We start from the raw sequence: 21,243 nt of genomic DNA, 5'->3' as shown, positions 1-21,243 counted from the left end.
AAGTACTTGGTCGTACTAGACCTTTTTCAGAAACTCATTGACTTGCTTCAACATTTCCTCTTTATGAGCAAGACTAACCTGATAAGGGGGTAGGTTTGGGGGAGAGCTACCTAGTACGAGATCAATGCGATGATCTTCCGGACGTTCCGGAGGTAGCTTGTCTGGTAGAGTATCCATGAAACAATCTTTATACTTTTCAAGAAATTGAAAACGTTTAATTTCCAAACTAGAGAGGGAACCCTCATTAGTTTTATCTCTTTCACGTGCGAAAATCAAGTAAGCAGAAACGCACTTCTTTATTTCCTTCTTAATGGAGATATGGCTTACAATAAGGAATAGCCAATCCCCTGCGTCAGCAAAATTTTTAATATTCTTGCCCTCATGCTCAAAAGCGAGGGTCTTTTCTACATAATCTAGGACCGGCTGCATATGGTAATGCCATGGTAGACGATCCGACCACTTAGCACAAGCTTTCACAAAGCTGTCCAAACCTGGCGAGGGCTGAAAACGCAGGTTTTCAACCGGATTTCGACCGGATTTCGACAGCATAACGGCGCAAAAACCCCTGTAGGTCAAAAACACCTGTCTAGGACGGATTCCCTCGATATCTTGAAGCTTTCTGGTGAGCTGTCACAGAAATTCAGCGGGCTGTAATTCTCTGTTTCTCACTGCCGGGAGCCCAAAAGCTTGTACACTCATCCCAAGGCTCTCATGAGGCTCCCCCGATGTTCCCTTGCAGTTTAGGTGCGAAACCCTAAACCTGCAGAAAAACACAGCAGGCTGTAATTCCCTGTTTCGGATCGTTTTTAGCGGAGCGAACACGCCTACGCGTGTCCGAAGGGCTCCCGCACGCAATGGGAGAGTTCCCTTGTGAATTGGACGAGTTTTCACGCGAGAAAACTCTCCAAACTCGCAATCTTTCGTGATGGAACTGTGCGTACCTGTGGGGGATTAGCAATTAGCTAATCCGGTTCCTGTTCAGAAGGCTCTTGCCTTGGCAAACGTGCATAAACCCCCAGAACTGTACATAGGTCAAAGGAGAAGCCCACTAGTGGGGCATAACATACTGTACGTAGGGGAGAAAGAGAGCAGTATGTAGCGTGCGGGGCATCACTCCCGTCACCATACTGTGCATAGAGGGCAAGGTAAGCATTCCATAGCTTCTGTACCTGCTAGAATCCACCTGAGGCTGAAAATGGCGCCCCCTTTGTTGATTTGCAGCTCGTTTTTGCCTCCCAGAGTGGCAGAATCGCTCACAGGCTGACACGTCGCCTAGTTTCCGAGTTTGGGGTTTCCCTGCTAAAAATATCTCAACTGGTGCGTCAGTTGACTTGGCAGCAGAGCAATAAATGTTCCCCTTGTCATTCCAGAGCTAATGACGCGAACACATTTTCCGGTCAAAAATAGCAGTTCCCTAAATTTTAGGAGATGCTTCCATGGCGTCCCTATTGGTCTCCTGACCATCATTGAAGACTACCATTTGACCAACATCTACAATGTGGGTTAATTTATTGGCCCCTTTCAACTTATAAAGTTGCAGTGACTTGACGAGTGGCCCAAATTCCAGTTTGGCGCACACGAGCTTCCATACTCATCAGAATTCAGTGCTAACTGGCCCGGGCAGTCCCTGTCTGACCGACCTAGATCCCCGATGTGAGAAACCCATTTGGCTGCAGCCGTTTCACACTGGCCATGCAATGTCCACTTGCACCTTTTCAAGGATTCCGGGGAAAACAAGTAAAAATAAAATAAATAAAAATATCTAGTACTTCTTTACGAAAGGCAACAGGAAAAATACACCTCCTGGTGACACACCCCACCCTTGAAATACTGCAAGCGACCTCGCTTGCATGCCAATAATACATGCAGATATCTCTTGATATCACATATATTCTATGATGGGAAATCCAAGATATACATGCTTCCGGAAATGTAGCGTTGGACGATTAAACAATCCCACCAACCAAGCTACGACACATATATCAAGCATAGAAGTCTTCTAGTGTACTCTTGAGCACAAACTTCTCTAGCTAAATTCTGTATGGAAAGAGTAGATACAATTGCTTAACTACTCTCTTGAGCATCATGAACCATGCTCTTGCCTTGCTCCAAAAAGGCTGCATCAAGTCACTGTGGGTTCCATTTGAAAGGCTTCAAGATACAATTGCAATACCTGATGTGAATCAAGCAATTCAGACTCTTCCATCCATTTGGCATCTAATGATGGATAGTTCTTGAACTTCACCAAATAGCGTCTTGCAACCTTTCCTCTAACCTTTCTTTCTTTATGTGCCAATATTTGTTCAGGAACAAGGATTTCATCCAATTCTTCCACTTCGGGTTGTTCCTCATCACGCATATTCTCTAGCACATCACCAACAAAGGGCCTTACAAGGCTGACATGAAAAGCATTATGTATTTTCCAGCCTTCTGGTAGCTTTAACCTGTAAGCTACATCGCTAATCTTTTCTGAAATCTGAAAAGGACCATAATATCGCATACTGAGCTTAGGAAACAAGCGTTCCTTGCCTTTCCTTTTCCTTAACCTGGCCTTTTCAAAGCGCAAAAGTACCCAATCACCAAGTGAAAATACAAGTTCACGACGGTGACGATCAGCAGCTTTCTTTTGCTTAGCGTGAGTCTTCTCAAGAGCAATCTTTATCTTCCTGTATGTTTCATCCATATCTTGCACATACTTGTCTGCCTCAAAAATCTTGTCCTTAGTCTGCAAAATGGGCGGGACTTTCTTCCCTCCTTCCACTATCTCAAATGGTGCCTTACCTGTTGATGTATGCACAGTGTTATTGTTAGCATTTTCAACCAATGGAAGATGGTGTTCCCAAGTTGCCTTGTGCTCTGAGACATAACATTTGAGCAGGTCCAAGACAATAGAATTTGCCTCTTCTGACTGTCCATCAGTTTGCGGATGAAACGAAGAAGAGAACTTTAGCGTAGTGCCCATGTTCTCAAACAATGCCTTTCAGAAAAGACTCGTCATACGTGGATCCCTGTCACTGACAATTGACTGAGGCATCCCATGATATTTAAAGATATTGCTCATGAATATCTTGACCATGTGTTCTGGCTTTATCTTCTTCCTAACAGGAATGAAATGGGCCTGCTTATTGAACCTACAAATGATAGTCCAAATCCCATCATTTCCTGTTTGCGTCCTTGGAAGATCAAAGATAAAGTCCATTGCTATACTTTCCCATGGCTTATCAGGGATCGGCAATGGCTGCAATAATGCCGGTTGTGTCAACATACTAAGCATACTAAGCATGATCTTACAAATGTGTCAACATCTTGACGCAAAGCTGGCCAAGAGAAGAATGCCTCAACCCCTTTCACTGTCGCATCAATTCCACGATGCCCAGCATAAGGTGGAGCATGACTTTCCATCAAAATCTTTGGCCGTAACTGTTTAGTAACGCATAACTTTCCATGCATCATGAGAAAGTCATTCTTAAGCATATAGTGCTCATGATGTTGCCCATCAACAAGCTGGTCATAGATCCTTGCAAAATCTGAATCTTCAGCATATTGTGTCTTCATTTCGTCTAGGTCACAATGGTACGGAATTGACACTGCTGAAATTTGGGGCTTTAGTGACAACGCATCAGCCACCACGTTCTTTTTCCCTTGCACATGCACAATCTGAAAATGGAACATTGACAAGATGTTTGCCCATCGCATGTGCTTCTCAGACAACTTCGTCTGTGTGAGAAAATATCGCAAGGTTTGATGATCCGTTTGGACAACAAAATCAGCCCCTAGCAAATAGTGTTTCCAACTAGTGAGAGCATGAATTACTGCCAGCAATTCTTTCTCATAGACTCGCAAGTTCCTTTCAGTCTTCAAAAGAATTCTGCTCTCATATGCGACTACTCGGCCATTCTGGATTAGAACTGCACCAAGACTATGGCCACACGCATCACATTGAACCACAAAAGGTTAAGAAAGATCTGGCAAAAGAATTATCGGATCTGAAGTCAGCTTCTCTTTCAAGTGTTTGAACGCTAAAATTTCCTTGGCTGTCCACTTGAAAGTAACTCCTTTTCCTTGCAGTGCATGGAGTGCAGAAGCAATCTCAGCAAAATTTCGGATGAACCTCCTGTAATAGGAACAGAAGCCTAGAAAGCTTCGAATGTCATGTATGGACTTCAAGTCTGGCCATGACCTAATTGCTTCCACTTTAGCGGGATCCATGCGTACCCCATCCTTTGAAACAATGTGCCCAAGCAAGTGAATTTCTTGCAAAAAGAACTCACTTTTCTTCGCATTGATGAGTAGCCTATTCTTGCGTAGCTCATTGAAAACTGCGGTCAAGTGATCCCTATGCTCCTCTTCAGACTTTGAGTAGACAATCATGTCATCAAAGAAGGTACCCACGAAGTTTCTATGTGGTCTAAAAATTCTGTCCATCATTCTATTAAATGTGGCAGGAGCATTTGTGAGACCAAATGGCATGACAAGAAACTCATAGAGACCAAATGTTGTCCTGAACGCAGTCTTATGGACATCTTCTGGTCTAATGCGTATCTGATGATACGCGCTCTTGAGGTGTATTCTTGTAAACAATGACGCTCCTTCAAGCCGATCAAGAATGTCATCTATCCTCGGTATGGGGAACCTGTTCTTTATAATATTCTTATTCAAGGCGCGATAGTCAATGCACATGCGCCATGAACCATCCTTCTTTTGCACTAAGAGTACAGGCGAACAAAAAGGGGATGAACTGGGCTGAATCAGCCCCTTCTCTAAAAGCTCGTTGACCTGACCCATAATCTCTTTCTGTTGGGCTGCACTAACCTTGTATGCTGGTCTATTCGGTGGACTAGAACCTGGCACAAGATCTATAGTATGATCCTCAGGTCTCTCAGGAGGTAACTCCCCTGGCAAAGAGTCCGAAAAATAATCACTGAAACCACTCAAAAAAGTTGACCTGTCTTTATCTAAGGTAGACAAATTAGATGCAACTTGAGGTACTTCTTTTGCAAAGATCAAGTACTCAGAAAGATGATTCTTTATTACAGATGAAATAGCAGAAGCAGAAAGAACTAGAACAGACTCGCCTTTAAGCTTTACATCAAGGACATGAGTCTTTCCTCTATGTACAAGGGTAATCTTTTTGTTGTAAGTATCCACCATAGCATGCAACCTGTAACACCATGGGATACCCAATAACACATCACAACCCTCAAGCGGCATAATATGAAATTCTTCCGCATCCACATAGCTCTGAATGTGCAGACGAAGCTTTCCCAGAATGGGAGTAACAGGCCCTGAATGTCCTGGGCATGCCAAACTTGCTTCGCCTGTCATACCCATCTCCTCTGCACGAATGCCCAACTTTGATGCCAATTCTGGTGATATGAAATTTGCACGGGCTCCTGGATCAAAGAAAACCAGCACTGTTTGGTCTCTAACTTTGCCCCAAGCTCTGCACAGCTCCGTGGCATCTGTGTTTGGCTGGTCTCCAACCAAATCTGGAACAAGTCCTGCACTCGGCTTTGGCTTCTTCCCTTTATGGTCTGACTTGTCATCCTTATCCTATGACTTGTTCTGTGGGCACTCATTTGCAAAGTGTCCTTCCTATTCACAAATGTAGCATTTCTTGGCCTCCCTAAGAGCTTTCCTTTCTTGAAAAGTTTTGCCAGAAAAATGCCTTTTTTGTCCTTGTCCTCCTTCCGAAGAAGATTTAGACTGCTTCTTGGGCGTATCAGCTTCTTGAGTGGAGGGCTTCTTTGCAGGAGACTCAGAAGGCTTTGCTGCAACATTGCCCTTGGCTGAAAACTGTTTGCCCTAGGGCCCCTTTCTTGTGGCTATTAAATCCATCAGAATCTCCCTTCGACAGATTGCTGGCCACTCTTGCATTCTCTATCAATTGAATCATATTCATGACAGTAGTCTTTGTGCAGTAGTCCCTGATTTTCTTGGGCAATCCGCAACAGTACTTCTCAATCTGTTCTGACAAAGGCACAAACCTCTAAGAGGTGACTGGCAACAGTGCGGCCCAAAACCGTTTATTGTACTCTTCCGCACACTGTTTAGCATTCAACTCGTGCCATTCTGTCATCACATCCACTTCAAAAGTGTTCGTCAACCATGCAGGCGCAAAAATCTGTTTGAATTGGACCCACGTTGGTGGGGCTTGACCCTGGTTCAACAATGCGGTCCACCATTGAAGCGCATTCCCTTTCAAGAAAGTGGCAGCCTTGCGTATCTTTGAAGATTCCGTGAAGTTTCCTCCAACATAAGCTGCATCGAACTGTTGTATGAAGGTCAAAGCCTTCAATTGATCCTCAGTTCCTCTAAAAGTTTCAAACTTCACTCCCTGCCCACCTTCCTTGTAATCCTTAAGCTGACTCAAAGGAGCCACATTATCATAAACAGGTGCCTGTAAAACAGGGGTGCTCCATGATTATTCATTCCAGCACTCGCATCAACTGTTTTACCTGTGGTATCTGCATTTGGTACCTATGGCTGCGAAAAACCAGCCATACCAAATTGTGTTCCAGGCACTTGAAACTGGCCATAGGCACCCTGAAAACCTGGTTGGACACCCATGTTCGCGTACATAGGGTTACCCATGCCTGTTTGCATTGTCCCGAACACATTCCCTGGCATATAACCTGTGGAAGGTCCAACCATAGCTTGAAATACTGAACCACCTCCAAAATAACCAGGATAAGTATTAGGTAATGGAAGTGTCTGACGCATAGCGTGTTCATTATTCCCTTGACCATTCACAAACGGTTCCTGTCCAGCTAAAGCAATTTGCTTTGGATCATTGGACACCGCTAGTTGCTCAACCACATGGGCTTTCCCTCGAGCATCATGAGTCCTCTACGCATTGGAAATCTCCTTTTCCTACAACGGCTCAGTCATGCCCCGTGTAGGAGGCTGAAAACCCTGTGTCGGAGCCTGTAAGAATTCCTGTAATCCTTGGGTTGTTAGCCAACTGCTGAAACATGTCCATGCAACAACGCAGTTGAGTTCTAAACAACCTGTCCTCTTCTTGAAGAGTTGAAGGAATTTTCTCTGTGCCATGTGAGGAAGATCCCTCTTCAGGTACTTGGTCTCTCTTCTCTGCCATATCGACAAGCTCTGTGTTGCTTTCACCCACAACAATCCACGCTGCACTTTTTGAAGAAAAAGTGACTATCCCGTCGATGGAACCATATAACCGGCCCGTACAACGTAGAGGGCGGTACTATTTCAATTACCTGTTAACTTTACACAGAGCACGGAGAAGAGAAGAGAACACAGTTGCGTCCAACGATTAGAATGTCACTGCGCACACGAGACCGACACCCTGTAGGCCCCAAAGATTGGCGCCCCTTTCGGTATTTCTTTATTCAAATTAAGGTAGACGATCCGACCACTTAGCACAAGCTTTCACAAAGCTGTCCAAACCTGGCGAGGGCTGAAAACGCAGGTTTTCGACCGGATTTCGACAGCATAACGGCGCAAAAACCCCTGTAGGTCAAAAACACCTGTCTAGGACGGATTCCCTCGATATCTTGAAGCTTTCTGGTGAGCTGTCACAGAAATTCAGCGGGCTGTAATTCTCTGTTTCTCACTGCCGGGAGCCCAAAAGCTTGTACACGCATCCCAAGGCTCTCATGAGGCTCCCCCGATGTTCCCTTGCAGTTTAGGTGCGAAACCCTAAACCTGCAGAAAAACACAGCAGGCTGTAATTCCCTGTTTCGGATTGTTTTTAGCGGAGCGAACACGCCTACGCGTGTCCGAAGGGCTCCCGCACGCAATGGGAGAGTTCCCCTGTGAATTGGACGAGTTTTCACGCGAGAAAACTCTCCAAACTCGCAATCTTTCGTGATGGAACTGTGCGTACCTGTGGGGGATTAGCAATTAGCTAATCCGGTTCCTGTTCAGAAGGCTCTTGCCTTGGCAAACGTGCATAAACCCCCAGAACTGTACATAGGTCAAAGGAGAAGCCCACTAGTGGGGCATAACATACTGTACGTAGGGGAGAAAGAGAGCAGTATGTAGCGTGCGGGGCATCACTCCCGTCACCATACTGTGCATAGAGGGGAAGGTAAGCATTCCATAGCTTCTGTACCTGCTACAATCCACCTGAGGCTGAAAATGGCGCCCCCTTTGTTGATTTGCAGCTCGTTTTTGCCTCCCAGAGTGGCAGAATCGCTCACAGGCTGACACGTCGCCTAGTTTCCGAGTTTGGGGTTTCCCTGCTAAAAATATCTCAACTGGTGCGTCAGTTGACTTGGCAGCAGAGCAATAAAATGTTCCCCTTGTCATTCCAGAGCTAATGACGCGAACACATTTTCCGGTCAAAAATAGCAGTTCCCTAAATTTTAGGAGATGCTTCCATGGCGTCCCTATTGGTCTCCTGACCATCATTGAAGACTACCATTTGACCAACATCTACAATGTGGGTTAATTTATTGGCCCCTTTCAACTTATAAAGTTGCAGTGACTTGACGAGTGGCCCAAATTCCAGTTTGGCGCACACGAGCTTCCATACTCATCAGAATTCAGTGCTAACTGGCCCGGGCAGTCCCTGTCTGACCGACCTAGATCCCCGATGTGAGAAACCCATTTGGCTGCAGCCGTTTCACACTGGCCATGCAATGTCCACTTGCACCTTTTCAAGGGTTCCGGGGAAAACAAGTAAAAATAAAATAAATAAAAATATCTAGTACTTATTTACGAAAGGCAAAAGGAAAAATACACCTCCTGGTGACCACATTTGGTTTTACACCCCAACAATCTCCCACTTAAAGTCCAATGTGGTACTTCAAGTGTGGCAATGGAACACTCAATGCCTTTCCCTTCTCCATATTGAAACGTTGCAAAACCTTGTCAATATACTCTGTTTGAGATAACCAAATCAACTTCTTTGATCTGTCTCTCTCAATGCGAATACCAAGTATATGACTTGCCTCACCCATGTCTTTGACATCTTTGACTTCAAAGCTTAAATTTCTTCCAAGTGCTTGCCAGCAATCAACATGTCATCCACATACAAAATAAGGATCAACCAACTGCCATCCTTAGCCTTCTTTGTATATAGACAGTGATCGAACTCACTACGTTTGTAGCCTTGAGAAAGGATAAACTTGTGGAATTTATGGTACCATGCCCTCGGTGATTGTTTTAAGCCATAAAGACTCTTTAACAACTAGCATACCCAATCTTCCTTGCCTTTCTCAACAAACCCTTCTGGCTGCTGCATGTAAATTTCCACATCTAAATCACCATGCAAGAACGCTGTCTTGACATCCATTTGGTGCAACACCAAATCTAATATGGCAACCGATGCAAGAAAGCATCTCAATGTAGTCATCTTGACCACCGGAGAGAAGACTTCATCAAAGTCAATGCCTTGTTCTTGCTTAAAGCCCTTGGCAACAAGCCTTGCTTTGTACTTTGGCTGACTATCATGAGCGGTGATCTTATACTTGTAAACCCATTTACAAGGTAGAGCCTTTTTGCCCTGTGGTAATTTAACTAGCTTCCATGTCTTGTTTTTATGCAGAGCTGTCATCTCTGACTGCATGGCCAATTGCCAATTCCCGGAGTCCTTCATTTGCACTGCTTCCTTGTAACATGAAGGCTCATTGCAATCAGTCAACATGACATAGTTCATAGATGGAACAAACCTATCAGGAGGTCGCGTGACACGTCCAGATCTACGCACAATAGGTGGCTCAGGCTCAGCCACAACCTGTGGTTCCACTCTATCCTGTCCTTGCTCCTCTTGAGCCCTGACATTTTTTCTTGCACGTGCAGGTCCATCTTCTTGGAAGACAACTCTTCTAATCTCCTCAACCCTCTCTGGTTTAGAATGATATTTGGATTCATTAAAGTGAACATCATTGCTACGGACAACCTTTCTGGATTCGGGATCCCAAAGTCTGTACCCCATCTCACCAGAATTACCATAGCCTAGAAAGATGCACTTTCTACTCTTTGGCTCAAGTTTGTTCCTAAATTCCTTTGGAACGTGAGTATATGCCTCACAGCCAAAGACTCTGAGATGCTTGTATGAGGGCATTTTGCCTGACCATACCATCTCTGGCACTGAATCCTTCTGCAAAACCTTGCTAGGAGATCTATTTACAAGATGAACAGCTGTTGATACAGCTTCAGCCCAAAACCCATTTGGCAGCTGTGCATTAGACAACATACTTCTGACCTTCTCTTGTATGGTCCTATTCATCCTCTCAGCAACACCATTTTGAGGAGGATTGTAAGGAGCAGTAAGTTCACGTTTTATACCTTTTGACTCACAAAAGTCCTGAATGGCCTTTGAAACATACTCTCCACCATTGTCAGTGCGTAAGCATTTAAGCTTCTTGCCACTCTGATTCTCCACAAGTGTCACAAACGTTTTGAAAACACTAAACGCTTCATCCTTGTGCTTGAGAAAGTAAACCCATACTTTCCTCGAGTAATCATCTATAAATGTCATAAAGTAAGAAGCTCCCCCTAGAGATAGGTTAGGCATAGGTCCACACAAATCACTATGAACAAGTGCCAATTGTGTATCTCTTTTACTGCTTCTATGCTTATGTGGCTGCTGTGTTTGCTTACCATACAGACAATGTTCACAGAATTCAACATCATTAAATGAAAAGCCAGGGAAATAACCAAAACGAGACAAGATTTCCATTCCCTTCTTGGACATATGTCCTAACCGGCTATGCCACAAAGAAACGTTAGGCTGCTCGGTTACATTGATTACATTTTTAGAGACATTTGATACATAAATCATGTAAAGTCCTCCAGACTTTACTCCATGTGCTACTGTCATAGAACCCTTGGATATCTTCCACATGTTCTGTTCAAAAGTGGTGATGTAGCCAGCATCATCAAGTAAACCTGTGCTGATCAAGCTCTTTGTAATTGCGGGAACATGTCTCACATTCTTCAGCGTGAAAGAAGAGCCATTCTGAAACTTCAATTGATTATCTCCAACACCTAAGATCTCACATGTCTGCCCATTGCCTAGCCGAACATGATCTTTAGTGGTCACATAAGAAGTAAACCACTCCTTGTTTGGAGACACATGAAGTGATGCCCCTGAGTCTATAATCCAGTCACTCAGTGCATTTCCATCAGATGCTGTAAGAAGAGCTGAGTCCATTGTATTCTTCAAGAAGTAGATGTCTCCTGACACTAGACTGTCATTCTCTGCAACAGTGTTTGTCACATTTATTTCTTGAATCTTCACTGAGGACTTGTTCTTCTCACCATGGTCTTCAGCTTTCTCTTTGCCTTTTTCTGCTTTCCATTCTCTGCAGTCTCTTTTCATGTGACCCTTCTTGCCACAATGGTAGCATTCTATGTCACTCTTGCCTTTAGCACTGCGGGACTTGCTACGAGACTGATTCCTCTTTCCACCTTTGTACTTTTCTTTGGTCCTTCCCCTGACAACTAAGGCTGTTTCTTTGCCTTTGTCCATTGTCTTTCTATTGGTTTCTTCAGTAAGCAGACTTCCTTCTACACCATCTATGTTCAAACCATTTGGAGGTGCAGAATTACTCAAAGCTGTGCGAAAAGTGTCCCAACTTTCCGGCAATGTGATCAATAGGAACATAGCTCTAAGAGGTTCATCAAACTTGACACCTTGAGCTGACAACTGACTATAGATTGTGTTGAATTCATTCAGATGATTGGACATAGGTGTCCCTTCTTTCATCTTCAAGTCAACAAGCTTCTTAAGCCAGTATACCTGTGAGGTTGCACTCTGCTTCTCATAAAGATCACTCAGCTTTAACCATGCTTGATAAGCCGACATCTCGTCTGTTACATTGAAGTAAACGCTTTCTGCCAAAGTCAGCATAATGGTAGAAAGTGCCAATTCATCCATTTCGCTCCATTCATCTTCGTCCATATCTTCTGGTTTTATCCCCTTGAGCTTTATAGGTTTTATCTGCTTCTTTTGTACCAACACGTGCCAAATCTGCTTCTTCCACAATGGGAAATTGGTTCCATCCATCTTCTTGATATTGTAAAGAGCAGTGTCCTGTGATCCAGCCATAGCTACGCTTCACAGTGGTTTACTTTCCTGGGAAAAATTCGGCAGAGTTTCCCCTGTAAACTGACCTCTGAACCAATATTAACCTGTGAAATGAACCAAGAAAGCTTCAGATCCTGCATAAATTTCGGCAGAGTCTCCTTTGTAAAATGGCTCTGGTGTACTAAAAAAACAGACCAAAAAACAGCTCAAAAAACACTGTCTCTCTGACACTGTAAGCTGCGGGTAAACCTGTCCTGCACCTGTACTGTCACTGTCCTGTAAGCATAGACTGTGACAATGCCTCAACGGCAGTAAAGCAAAGATGCAATCCCAACTGTCTTAACTCACAGTCAATACATCCTAGCTGCCTATCTAAGGGTGCTCGAGGGATCGCTCAAAGACCTGTATCACCGAAAGGATCTCAACATTCGAGAATCCCCCAGCTCAATAAAACCTCACTCGACCCTCAACAAAGGCTGCAGTAAATCTGACAGTACATAGACTTCCCACAAAGTCATACATCCACAAATTTCCCACTGTATGTTGTAACCGGTGCGGCGGTTGTTTGCTGCGTGACTCACAGCCAGCAAACCCTCAACCAACATACATCATCTCTGACAATACATCCCATGTGGAAGTACCTGCAATGTCAGGATGAAATCTGGAATATCAAGCAGCAAACACAAGCTACCTGATGAACTAGTGGATGTCGCCTACAGTCTGTGTGTAGATGTGCCCGTGTCGTATGTGACACGCCTCCAAGAACTGTGAGCCGTCCTTCGATGTGTAGACAGCCACAAATCAACACTCTGGGAGTGTCGATATCCTTAGCACCTGCAGTTGTAGGCTGAAAACCCCAAATTTACAGAGTCGGATCTACACCCGTCGAGACCACGTAGTCGAAAATGGCCTGCGCAGACCTTTGTCGAAGCCGAACGGTGGCCGAGATGACCTCATAATGAAATTTTGAGAACACCGAGCCCTTCGGCTCGAACTGCTCGTATGGTCAAGGGGCTCATGCGATGACCTTGACGCCATCTCGGAGGTCTCAAACTCTATTTGATAGTAGCCATGTCCGAGAAACTGAACATCCAAGATCTTGCCCACCTCCACGAGAAGGAGGGCGTGGAGAAAATCACGCAGCTCTCCTCTGTTGGGTCTGGTGCTGAGAATCTTGCAGATCACGAAAGTCGCCTGAAGGCGTTCCACCTCTGCGGCTAGTCTCGCTTGCTCTGTCGGAGTGAGAGCAAGTTGAATGGTGGGCTCGGGCGAGGGGACTTCATCAGAGTGCCTCTATGGCGGAGCTTGAGCCTACATCTGTGTGTGGTGTTGTGGCGGAAAAGGAGTGGAAGAAGTTTCTCTGCGAAAAACCCCGACTGGCACCGTCAAGAATCCAAAACTATCGGAGCAAGTCGAAAGAAGCCTTCAGAGAGATGATGGCAAAGAACGAAACGGGGGGGTTGGTTTGGGGGGGGGGGGGGGGGGGGGTAGGGGGGCACTGGAAACGGCAGAGGGCAGTGTGCAGGCAGCGCGAAGAGGGGCAGGGCAGAGGGCGAGAGGCTGGCCACAGGGAGGGGCAGCGCAAGGGCAGGCGGGGGGCAGCGCGCAGCAGGGTAGGAAGGCTTGCAGCGCGAGGGCGGGTGAGGGAGAGCTAGCGATGGCGAGAGGGGGGCGATAGGTGCAGGCGAGGGGGGCGTGCGGGAGCAGCAGCGAGCCTTCGTTTTTAATTCTCAATCAACTTCCAACTCATTCTTAGCCCTTTCCTCATCAAGTATATCGTGTACATTTGCATCAGTAATAGGCTGATCTATAACATTTTCAGAAACCCCCATAGGTTGTACATTTGCCTCATTGGAATTTACATTTGAACTTCCACCACTGAGAAGAGCCAACAAAGTGTCATAATGTTTTGTGAGCTGACAGTACTGTCTCTAGTACATGACAACAAGGGCTGAATAGAATCTTCCACATACACAACATCCGGTGAGACCAAGATACGCTTTGTTTGCGGATGATACAACTTGTAACCTTTGCTTTCAGCACTATAACTAACAAAAATACATTTGACGACCTTATCATCCAATTTTCTGCGCTGTGTTTGTGGCACCAAAGCATATGCCAAACAGCCAAAAACACGCTTGTGCGCTTTCTATCATACCATACTTCATATGGAGTAATAGACTGCAAAGCTTTCGTAGGACACCTATGAAGTACGTGGCACAGTGGCACACATGATGGTCTCAAGGCAAAACGAATGTGGCGAAGCTTGACTTTTGACCATATATCGTACCATTTTCGTAAGTGACCTGTTTTTCCTCTCAGCAAACCTCTGAGGTGTATAAGGCACTGTACATTGGTGTTTTATCCCACGACTAGCCAGAAATGCATTAAATTCATGTACATATACTCCCCCCTCAATCGGAACAGAGGGTGCCCATAGTACATTTCGAGACATTTTCAGCCATAGCCAGAAATTGTTTGAAGCACATAAATACTTCGGACGTCACTTTAAGCGGAAATACCCATGCATGCCTGGAGTAAGCATCAATGAAAGTCACGAAGTAATGGTAATTGCCCAAGGACGGAGTTTGCATGGGCCCACAAACATCACTATGCACAAGAACCTGCATGTGGCCGTAACTGAACCATGCTTTGGAAACTCCTCAAGGTAACTCTCTCCAGTTGGAGAGCATTCACTAGAGTAAAGTGTTCTCTCTCACCTTGGTTCAACGCTCTTCTGGACATGCATACTTTCTTTCGCAAATAGGGGTATGTGAGGTTGATCAAGTGGTGGATGACTCAAGGAAGGTTCTTTCCTTTCCTACTTCCACTCTTTGTTATGAGCTTGGATCCCATTATCAACCTTTGTGGCAGCAAAGTCAGCAGTTGCTTGTTGATGTTGCCTTTGTGCCTCCATTACTTGCGGATTCCCTGCTTTTGATTGGAATCTCAACCATACTAGTTTGGACTGCATATCTGCTTGGTTGGTTTATGCTTCACTGCAATCCGATGCATGGATTGTGTCTCACGAAAATCAATTGTGGTCACTCTTCAAGTCTCAGTTGTGGTGGAAAAGAACGCTGTCTCGCATTGGAAGAATCATCTACCTCTAAAAGAGCGTATTTTCTTACGGCGTTGCATGGTGGGTGCTCTGCTGATTGGTATTTTGTTGCATGTGCAGCGCATCGTCCCCCTCTCGTTGTGTGCAATGTCATGCGGCTAATAAGAGTGCTGCATTTGCTTTGGGATTACCGCTGCTCCAGGACTTTCAATAGACAAGTGTCCTTTGCTCTGCGTTGTTGCTTCCCCTCCGGAATCTTTAACAGATGGTTCTGGGATTTTGGAGTCCTCCAACCACCATAGTCTCCGTTTGAGGTCTTCTTCAGTTTGGTCAGATTTTGGGTTATGTGGGCCATATGGCACCAACGTAACTCTCCAATGTTTCATTCCATGGAAATTGAGTGAGATCAAGGGTTGGTGCCATATGATGTGGGAGGCATCTCTCTTGAAGCTTATAGGATTTACTTTGTCTGTTTCTAGTTTTCGGAGTCTCATGGTGCTTTGTCTTTTGTACCTACTATTTATTGTGGGTTTTCCTCAGTTTGAGGTTTCGGACTTGTAAATTCAATCAAGATTTACCAAAAGAAAAAAAAAAAGCGTGTGTGCATGAGGAAACATGGGTAGCTCAAGTAAGCCCACTTTTCCCCTTATGAGGAGGCACCTAGGAGTCTTTAAACGAAAAATTAATCCTCATCACAAGAGTACGCGTAAAAGAGGGCCAGCCGAGGGAAACACGGGCATTTTTTCTTTGGGGGGGGGGGGCATGTGAGGCAGCATGAGAGAAGGGAGACAGAGTGATATAAAGAGGCAGAAACAGCAGCAAGCTAAGCTCCAGAGATAGGACGCGGAGACATAAGCATAGTCCAGTATATACATCACTTCCTCTAGTCTGCATACTGCTTGCAGATTTAGGATGGCCTTTGAAACCTTGTAGACTGTTTCACAAGCCCTTGGCAACAAGTACATGGCGCATGATATAGGCCCATAATGAGTAGTTGGTTTCATTCAACTTACCCTCAGGGTAGACAACATTTTGAATACATCATTATTATTAGCCATGTCCAGTGATTGATAAAAATGAAAATGAACCCATCTAGAGGGAAAAACGAGACCAAAATACTCTTGTGCGCTCTAGTGCAGACTCAAATAGACCAACAAGCACCTATACTACAGAAATGAACAGTGTCAAAATTTGTGTACAAAAGGACGAAATTGCTGTCTCAGCATCTTCTCTCTCTGCTTCCACTCTCTCTGTACAATACAATTTATTTCCAGTTTTTGTGTGGTTTCTAGTTCAAGTGCTGCAGACTTAGTGGTTTATACTTTTTTTACAATATTGATCAAGTGTTTTTGCGAGGCTATCACAGATGATTGGTAGTGCACTGTCCATTACCTCCAACGTGCGATTTGAAAATCATTTCGTAGGTTTATAAAGTAAGTTCTAGTTAGGAATCAAATCTATACGAACCTACACCTACTATAGGGCACTTCGAACAAGTGCACGGATGCTTTAGTTTTTGTCTAAGCTATCCACAACAAAGGTGATGGTCTTTCACTTCCTATTTGGACAAGCAGTGAAGTTAAGGTCATGTTTAATTTGGTTGTGCGTGTCTTCATTCTACGTTTCTATATAGTAGATCTGATTTTAGTCCATAGCTTATATGAGAAGTTACAAATTTTCACTTTAGCCCTTTGTCTGTGTTATTATATTAGTTTGAAGTTTAAGAATGAAGCTTGTGCATCGTTTCAATGCTCGTCCTTGATGTGAATTAATTTAAGGTAAAATTATGAAAATACCCCTGAAATTGGGGGAAATTCCCAAAATACTCTCGTATCAATTGTGGATGGATTGGTCCAAAATTTGCATATTTTAGACTTTTTGACAATGCTCTCGGGGAAACTAATCTTCCTATGACGAGTTCAAAAAAGGAAAGTGTTTGGAGATGTTTGGGAGAATAACGAGGGGTATGACAGAATGCAAGGAAATGAACAAAACTTGAAAATACAACTAATGGTGGTGGAATGGACAACAATATGAAAAAAAGAGGAAGCTATGAAAGGTAGCAAATTTTGTGCACAAACCTGGCATGAATTTTGTAGATGAATGAAAACAAGCCATTAGCAGAGTCCGCACTGGCATACAATACAATTGTCATATATCTGTATAGTGAAATGTTAAACGATGCATCAAATGTCCTCACAGTTTTTGCACTAAGAACCATTATTTTCGGTGCGAATGACTAGTATTCCCCCATGGAGTCTTGCACTTAAACAAGTACCTAGGAAGCTCAGCTTTGAATTATGCAGGTAGTAGTGGGTGGTCGAAATCTCAAAAGGTGGAGCCTTGGAAGTTGCAGCCTGCAAGGCTAAGCTTCGAGGTATCACCAATGTATGGGTTAAAGGGAAAAAACCTCATGCATGCCTTAAAACATATGGAGGTTAATTAATAATTCATTTAATGAAGTGCCCACGTGAGTGCTCAGTGTGTATATTATCCTAGTTCTATCATTATTTCTATGTGTATGCCATATGGTCAGATATTCTGGGTGGCATTTAGCTCAACTTCGAATTAGGTTTAGACTCTCAAGTTTCTTTTGCTGCTGTGTTGTCACTTTGGATCTGTCAAAGCTTCATGTTCCCCCCCATTCCCATGCAAAACTGCTCACAACTTTGTTTTACTGCCTGTGATGATGATGCATCCATGCATTGGGACCTTGATGAAACCTTGTTGAAGTAGTATCCCATGTGATCAAGTGGGAATGCAATTGGAGTGGTCTATAATATTACTATTATAGACATCCCAGAATATTCCCACCATCTTGGAAGATGTTCCTCAGCACACTCCACGATTTATCCCTCCTACTCGCTCTGTTTATTTTATTCATTTCCTCAGGAGATTCTCCGGATCCTTACCTTCAACAATTACCAAGGAACTCAATCCTCACACCTCTAAAAGTGTTAGGAGGATCGAACCCACATGGATAGAAGCCAGTAATTCGCGACGACCCTCAAAACCAACCAACCTTCCTTGCGATGTTGCTGCAGGTGGAAAGCATAATAATTTTAAAAACAAGCGGATCGCATGCGCACGCTCCTCTACCCATTGCCTCCTGCACCTGCTCGTCCTCTCCTGCTCTATGCCTGCTTTGATGCCCGAAAACGGGATTCCCTCTGATTTTATTCCCCTACTTCGCGCATCTCCTTTGATTTGGCTCCTATTTTCTTTTTTAACAATCGTAGCACCTACTCAATCAGCCTATATACATATTTTTTTCAGCCTGATCTTTTATCTTAACTCATCAGAAAGTATAAGGTTGATAATCTTTGGTGTTTGTTTAATCTCCCATAGGCTAACAGGATCAAGTGGTGCTTGTGACACATTTGGTAATCCTTGTCTAGCAACCTCGTTGGAATTTTCCGTCTCCAATGTAGAGGTAACATTTTTGCCCTTTTTATTGTTGTCTTTTGTGTGCGCTCGCGCTCCGTTTCTTACTCTGCTTCCATTCATGCCAGGTTTGGGGATTTGCTCACATGTTAAAACAAGCCTGGAGTGGCTAGCTCCAAAACTGGCATTGCCCTCTCAAAAGTGTCCATGACAAGATTTGTTTTAAAAAAATTGTTTTTTCATTTGTTAGCATTATATGACTGAATGCTATCAAGTCTCTCAACTTGACTGATGGGAGTAGTCTATTCTATTCATTTTTTATATCTGGTTCAATTTTGTGAGGTGAACTTGAGGCATGACACCCATTTCAAGTTGGTCTTTTTACATAAGGCAGATCACATAATGCAATAAAAGTGCAGATATTTGTGGAGTTCGTGACAGCCTGCTTATTTGTGGCTTCGTTATCAAGCTGAGCGACAGCTGTTAGATGGGGTCTCTCTCTTTTTGTGGCTTTGAATCTTTGAGTCGCAATGGTAGCTCTTTATTTGAGAGAAGAATTGGAGCATTTGACAGCATCATGTTGAATAGAAAACAGGCAAAATGTCCTTCATGAGTGTCTTTCCATGTAGATAGGAAAGGCTAGGATTTTATGGTTGTGGTAGTAGATTATGTGTAGCGTTCTGTGATGCCTAGCATGTGGAGGTACATGAGTTGCATGAGCTTCCCTGACAGGTGCTTGCTTATACAAGCACGAATCATGGAAGAGAAGCTTATGTTTCAAGCGAATGGATATTGATAGTGACCTCCATATTTGACACATTTATTCATACTTTGATACAGTTGCACCTCCTCCCCATGTCTTTGAAATATTGTGTAAACCTTGATGGTAGGCCCTTTGGAGAGTGACTCCCTACTGCGCGGGGGGTCGGAGGTGGATCTTTGAAAGAATGTGGTGATTTGCGTCGGACGCCCCTTGCCTGATACTGTCTTGACCTGTAATTCAACTTTTGTGTTGCTGTATGTCCAGTATAAATCTCCCAAATGTGCGTCAATATACTGACTCTAAAGCTGGCGGAGGGAGCATTACTCGCTTAACAGGGCGGGGTATCCGTCTCTAATCATGATGGTGGTGGAAGCTCTGTGATTGCATACAAAATTCTCCTCACCCTCCACCTTCCCCCACTCCTCACCATCCACCTCCTCCGTGCAGTCTGCATATCCTCTTGTCTCTGTGGATGTGAGCTCCACCAGTCTCTATCTCAAGGCAATGCAATGAAGCCTTGAGCTTGCCAATCGCTACTCTAGAAAGGATCCCCCCATGTATCTTCAAAGCTAGGGGTTGTCAAGGCGATATCCATGTAACTGCACACACACACTCTTTTTGTTAATCGATTTGATTAATTTACTAGTGGGAAACCTTGAAGCGAGGAAAACCCACCAAAAGGATCATATACAAGGGGAAGAACACATAACTATTCAGTTGTACAGTGTAGCTAGAAACATTCATAGGAACACACACACACACACACACACATTTTTTTTAGTAAATCTGCTTTGATTAATTTACAAGTGGGAAACCTCAAAGCGAGGAAAACCCACGGAAAAAGAAAGGGATACAAAAAGCGGAGCACTATGAGGCTCCGAAGGCTAGAAACAGTCAAAGTAAATCTTGTAGGTATCGAGAGTGACGTCTCCAGCGTCATAGGCAAAATGCAGCGTTTGACCAAGAGAGAATCTGAAATAGGGAAAGGGGTCAACAGAAATGCCTTGGAACATTACGGAGTTCCTATGGTGCCAGATGGCCCACATAATCAAAAATCTGACCCAGGTGAAGAACACCGCAAACTGTGATTGGAGCACCCCAAAAAGCCAAAAGCGTCTGTGAAAAGAGCCGGAAGGAAAACGCAGCCGACAGAGCAGTCGACACTTGCCAAATGAAGGCCTTGGAGTGACTGCAACGCCATAGTAAGTGTGGCACGGTCTCCTCAGCTTGAAGGCATCTGGGGAATCGGGAAGATGCAATATGTCGAGCATGTAACACACTACCAACAGGTAGAGCTCCCACCAAGCAGCGCCACAAGAAAACACGTTCCTTCAAAGGCAGACGACTCTGCCAAATGCGAGACAATGTGTGTTGCCACCACAAGGATGATTCGGAAAGCGATCATAGCTGATTACCCTGGTGCACAATCCATACATCAGACTGAAGGATGGCATAGACACTGCCAGCTGAGATGCAGTCCAATCTAGCAGTAGCTATATTTCAATCAGAGAATCGAGAGTCCATATCCAAAGGAGGAATGGGTGAGTGAGCAACAAGCGTCCTTTGAATCTCCCGCCAGAGAGCAGAATAGTGAAGACCCAACCGAAATCGGGACACTGCATCAATGAATGAAAGAACATAACCCGAGTCATCAACCACCTAATGCGCTTGACAGATTCCTTTTTGGGAAAGAAAATACTCTTGGCGAGGAGACCGTTGAACCAAAGTCGAAGCAAAAGCCCTACTCCAATGCAGACTCTCCAAGCGAAGAGAGTTACCCACAGAGGATTGTCGAGCATTCCAAGCCAAATGCGAAGTGACAACCTTCCAATCAACAATTAGAGAATAAGTAAAGGGACATCCAGGAATGTGTCCTTCAAGCTTCCCAAAAATAACATCCCAATAAGTTGGTTTCCAATGACCAAAAGATGGGGTGACAATGTGCGTACACAAATGTGTGACCATGAGAGCCGAGGGTTGTTGCTGCTCCACCAAAACTCGCAACAGCATAGCTCTCCGAGCCAT

The 21,243-nt window shown here is 44.3% G+C and overlaps 1 protein-coding gene across 2 annotated transcripts in view; it reads left to right on the top strand.

The window, feature by feature from the left end:
* LOC147466111 (uncharacterized) overlaps window positions 1-21,243 on the top strand; it is an 89,832-nt gene that overhangs the window by 61,602 nt on the left and 6,987 nt on the right. The window contains exons 7-8 of one of the 2 annotated variants that reach the window (XM_086523965.1): window positions 18,420-18,504; window positions 18,584-18,888. The exons of the other annotated variant lie outside the window; for it this stretch is intronic. Of the exons in view, the coding sequence (XP_086380091.1) occupies window positions 18,420-18,504; window positions 18,584-18,628 (130 nt within the window). The 3' untranslated portion in view covers window positions 18,629-18,888. Of the gene's footprint in view, window positions 1-18,419; window positions 18,505-18,583; window positions 18,889-21,243 lie in introns of those variants that run through there. 2 annotated transcript variants of the gene reach the window in all.

The sequence above is a fragment of the Adiantum capillus-veneris genome, chromosome 1, assembly GCF_014529385.1.
Source record: "Adiantum capillus-veneris isolate H3 chromosome 1, ASM1452938v2, whole genome shotgun sequence".
In the NCBI taxonomy this organism is placed as follows: Eukaryota; Viridiplantae; Streptophyta; class Polypodiopsida; order Polypodiales; family Pteridaceae; genus Adiantum; species Adiantum capillus-veneris.
The sequence above is the reverse complement of the archived record's forward strand: the minus strand, read 5'-3'. Positions and strand labels throughout refer to the sequence as shown.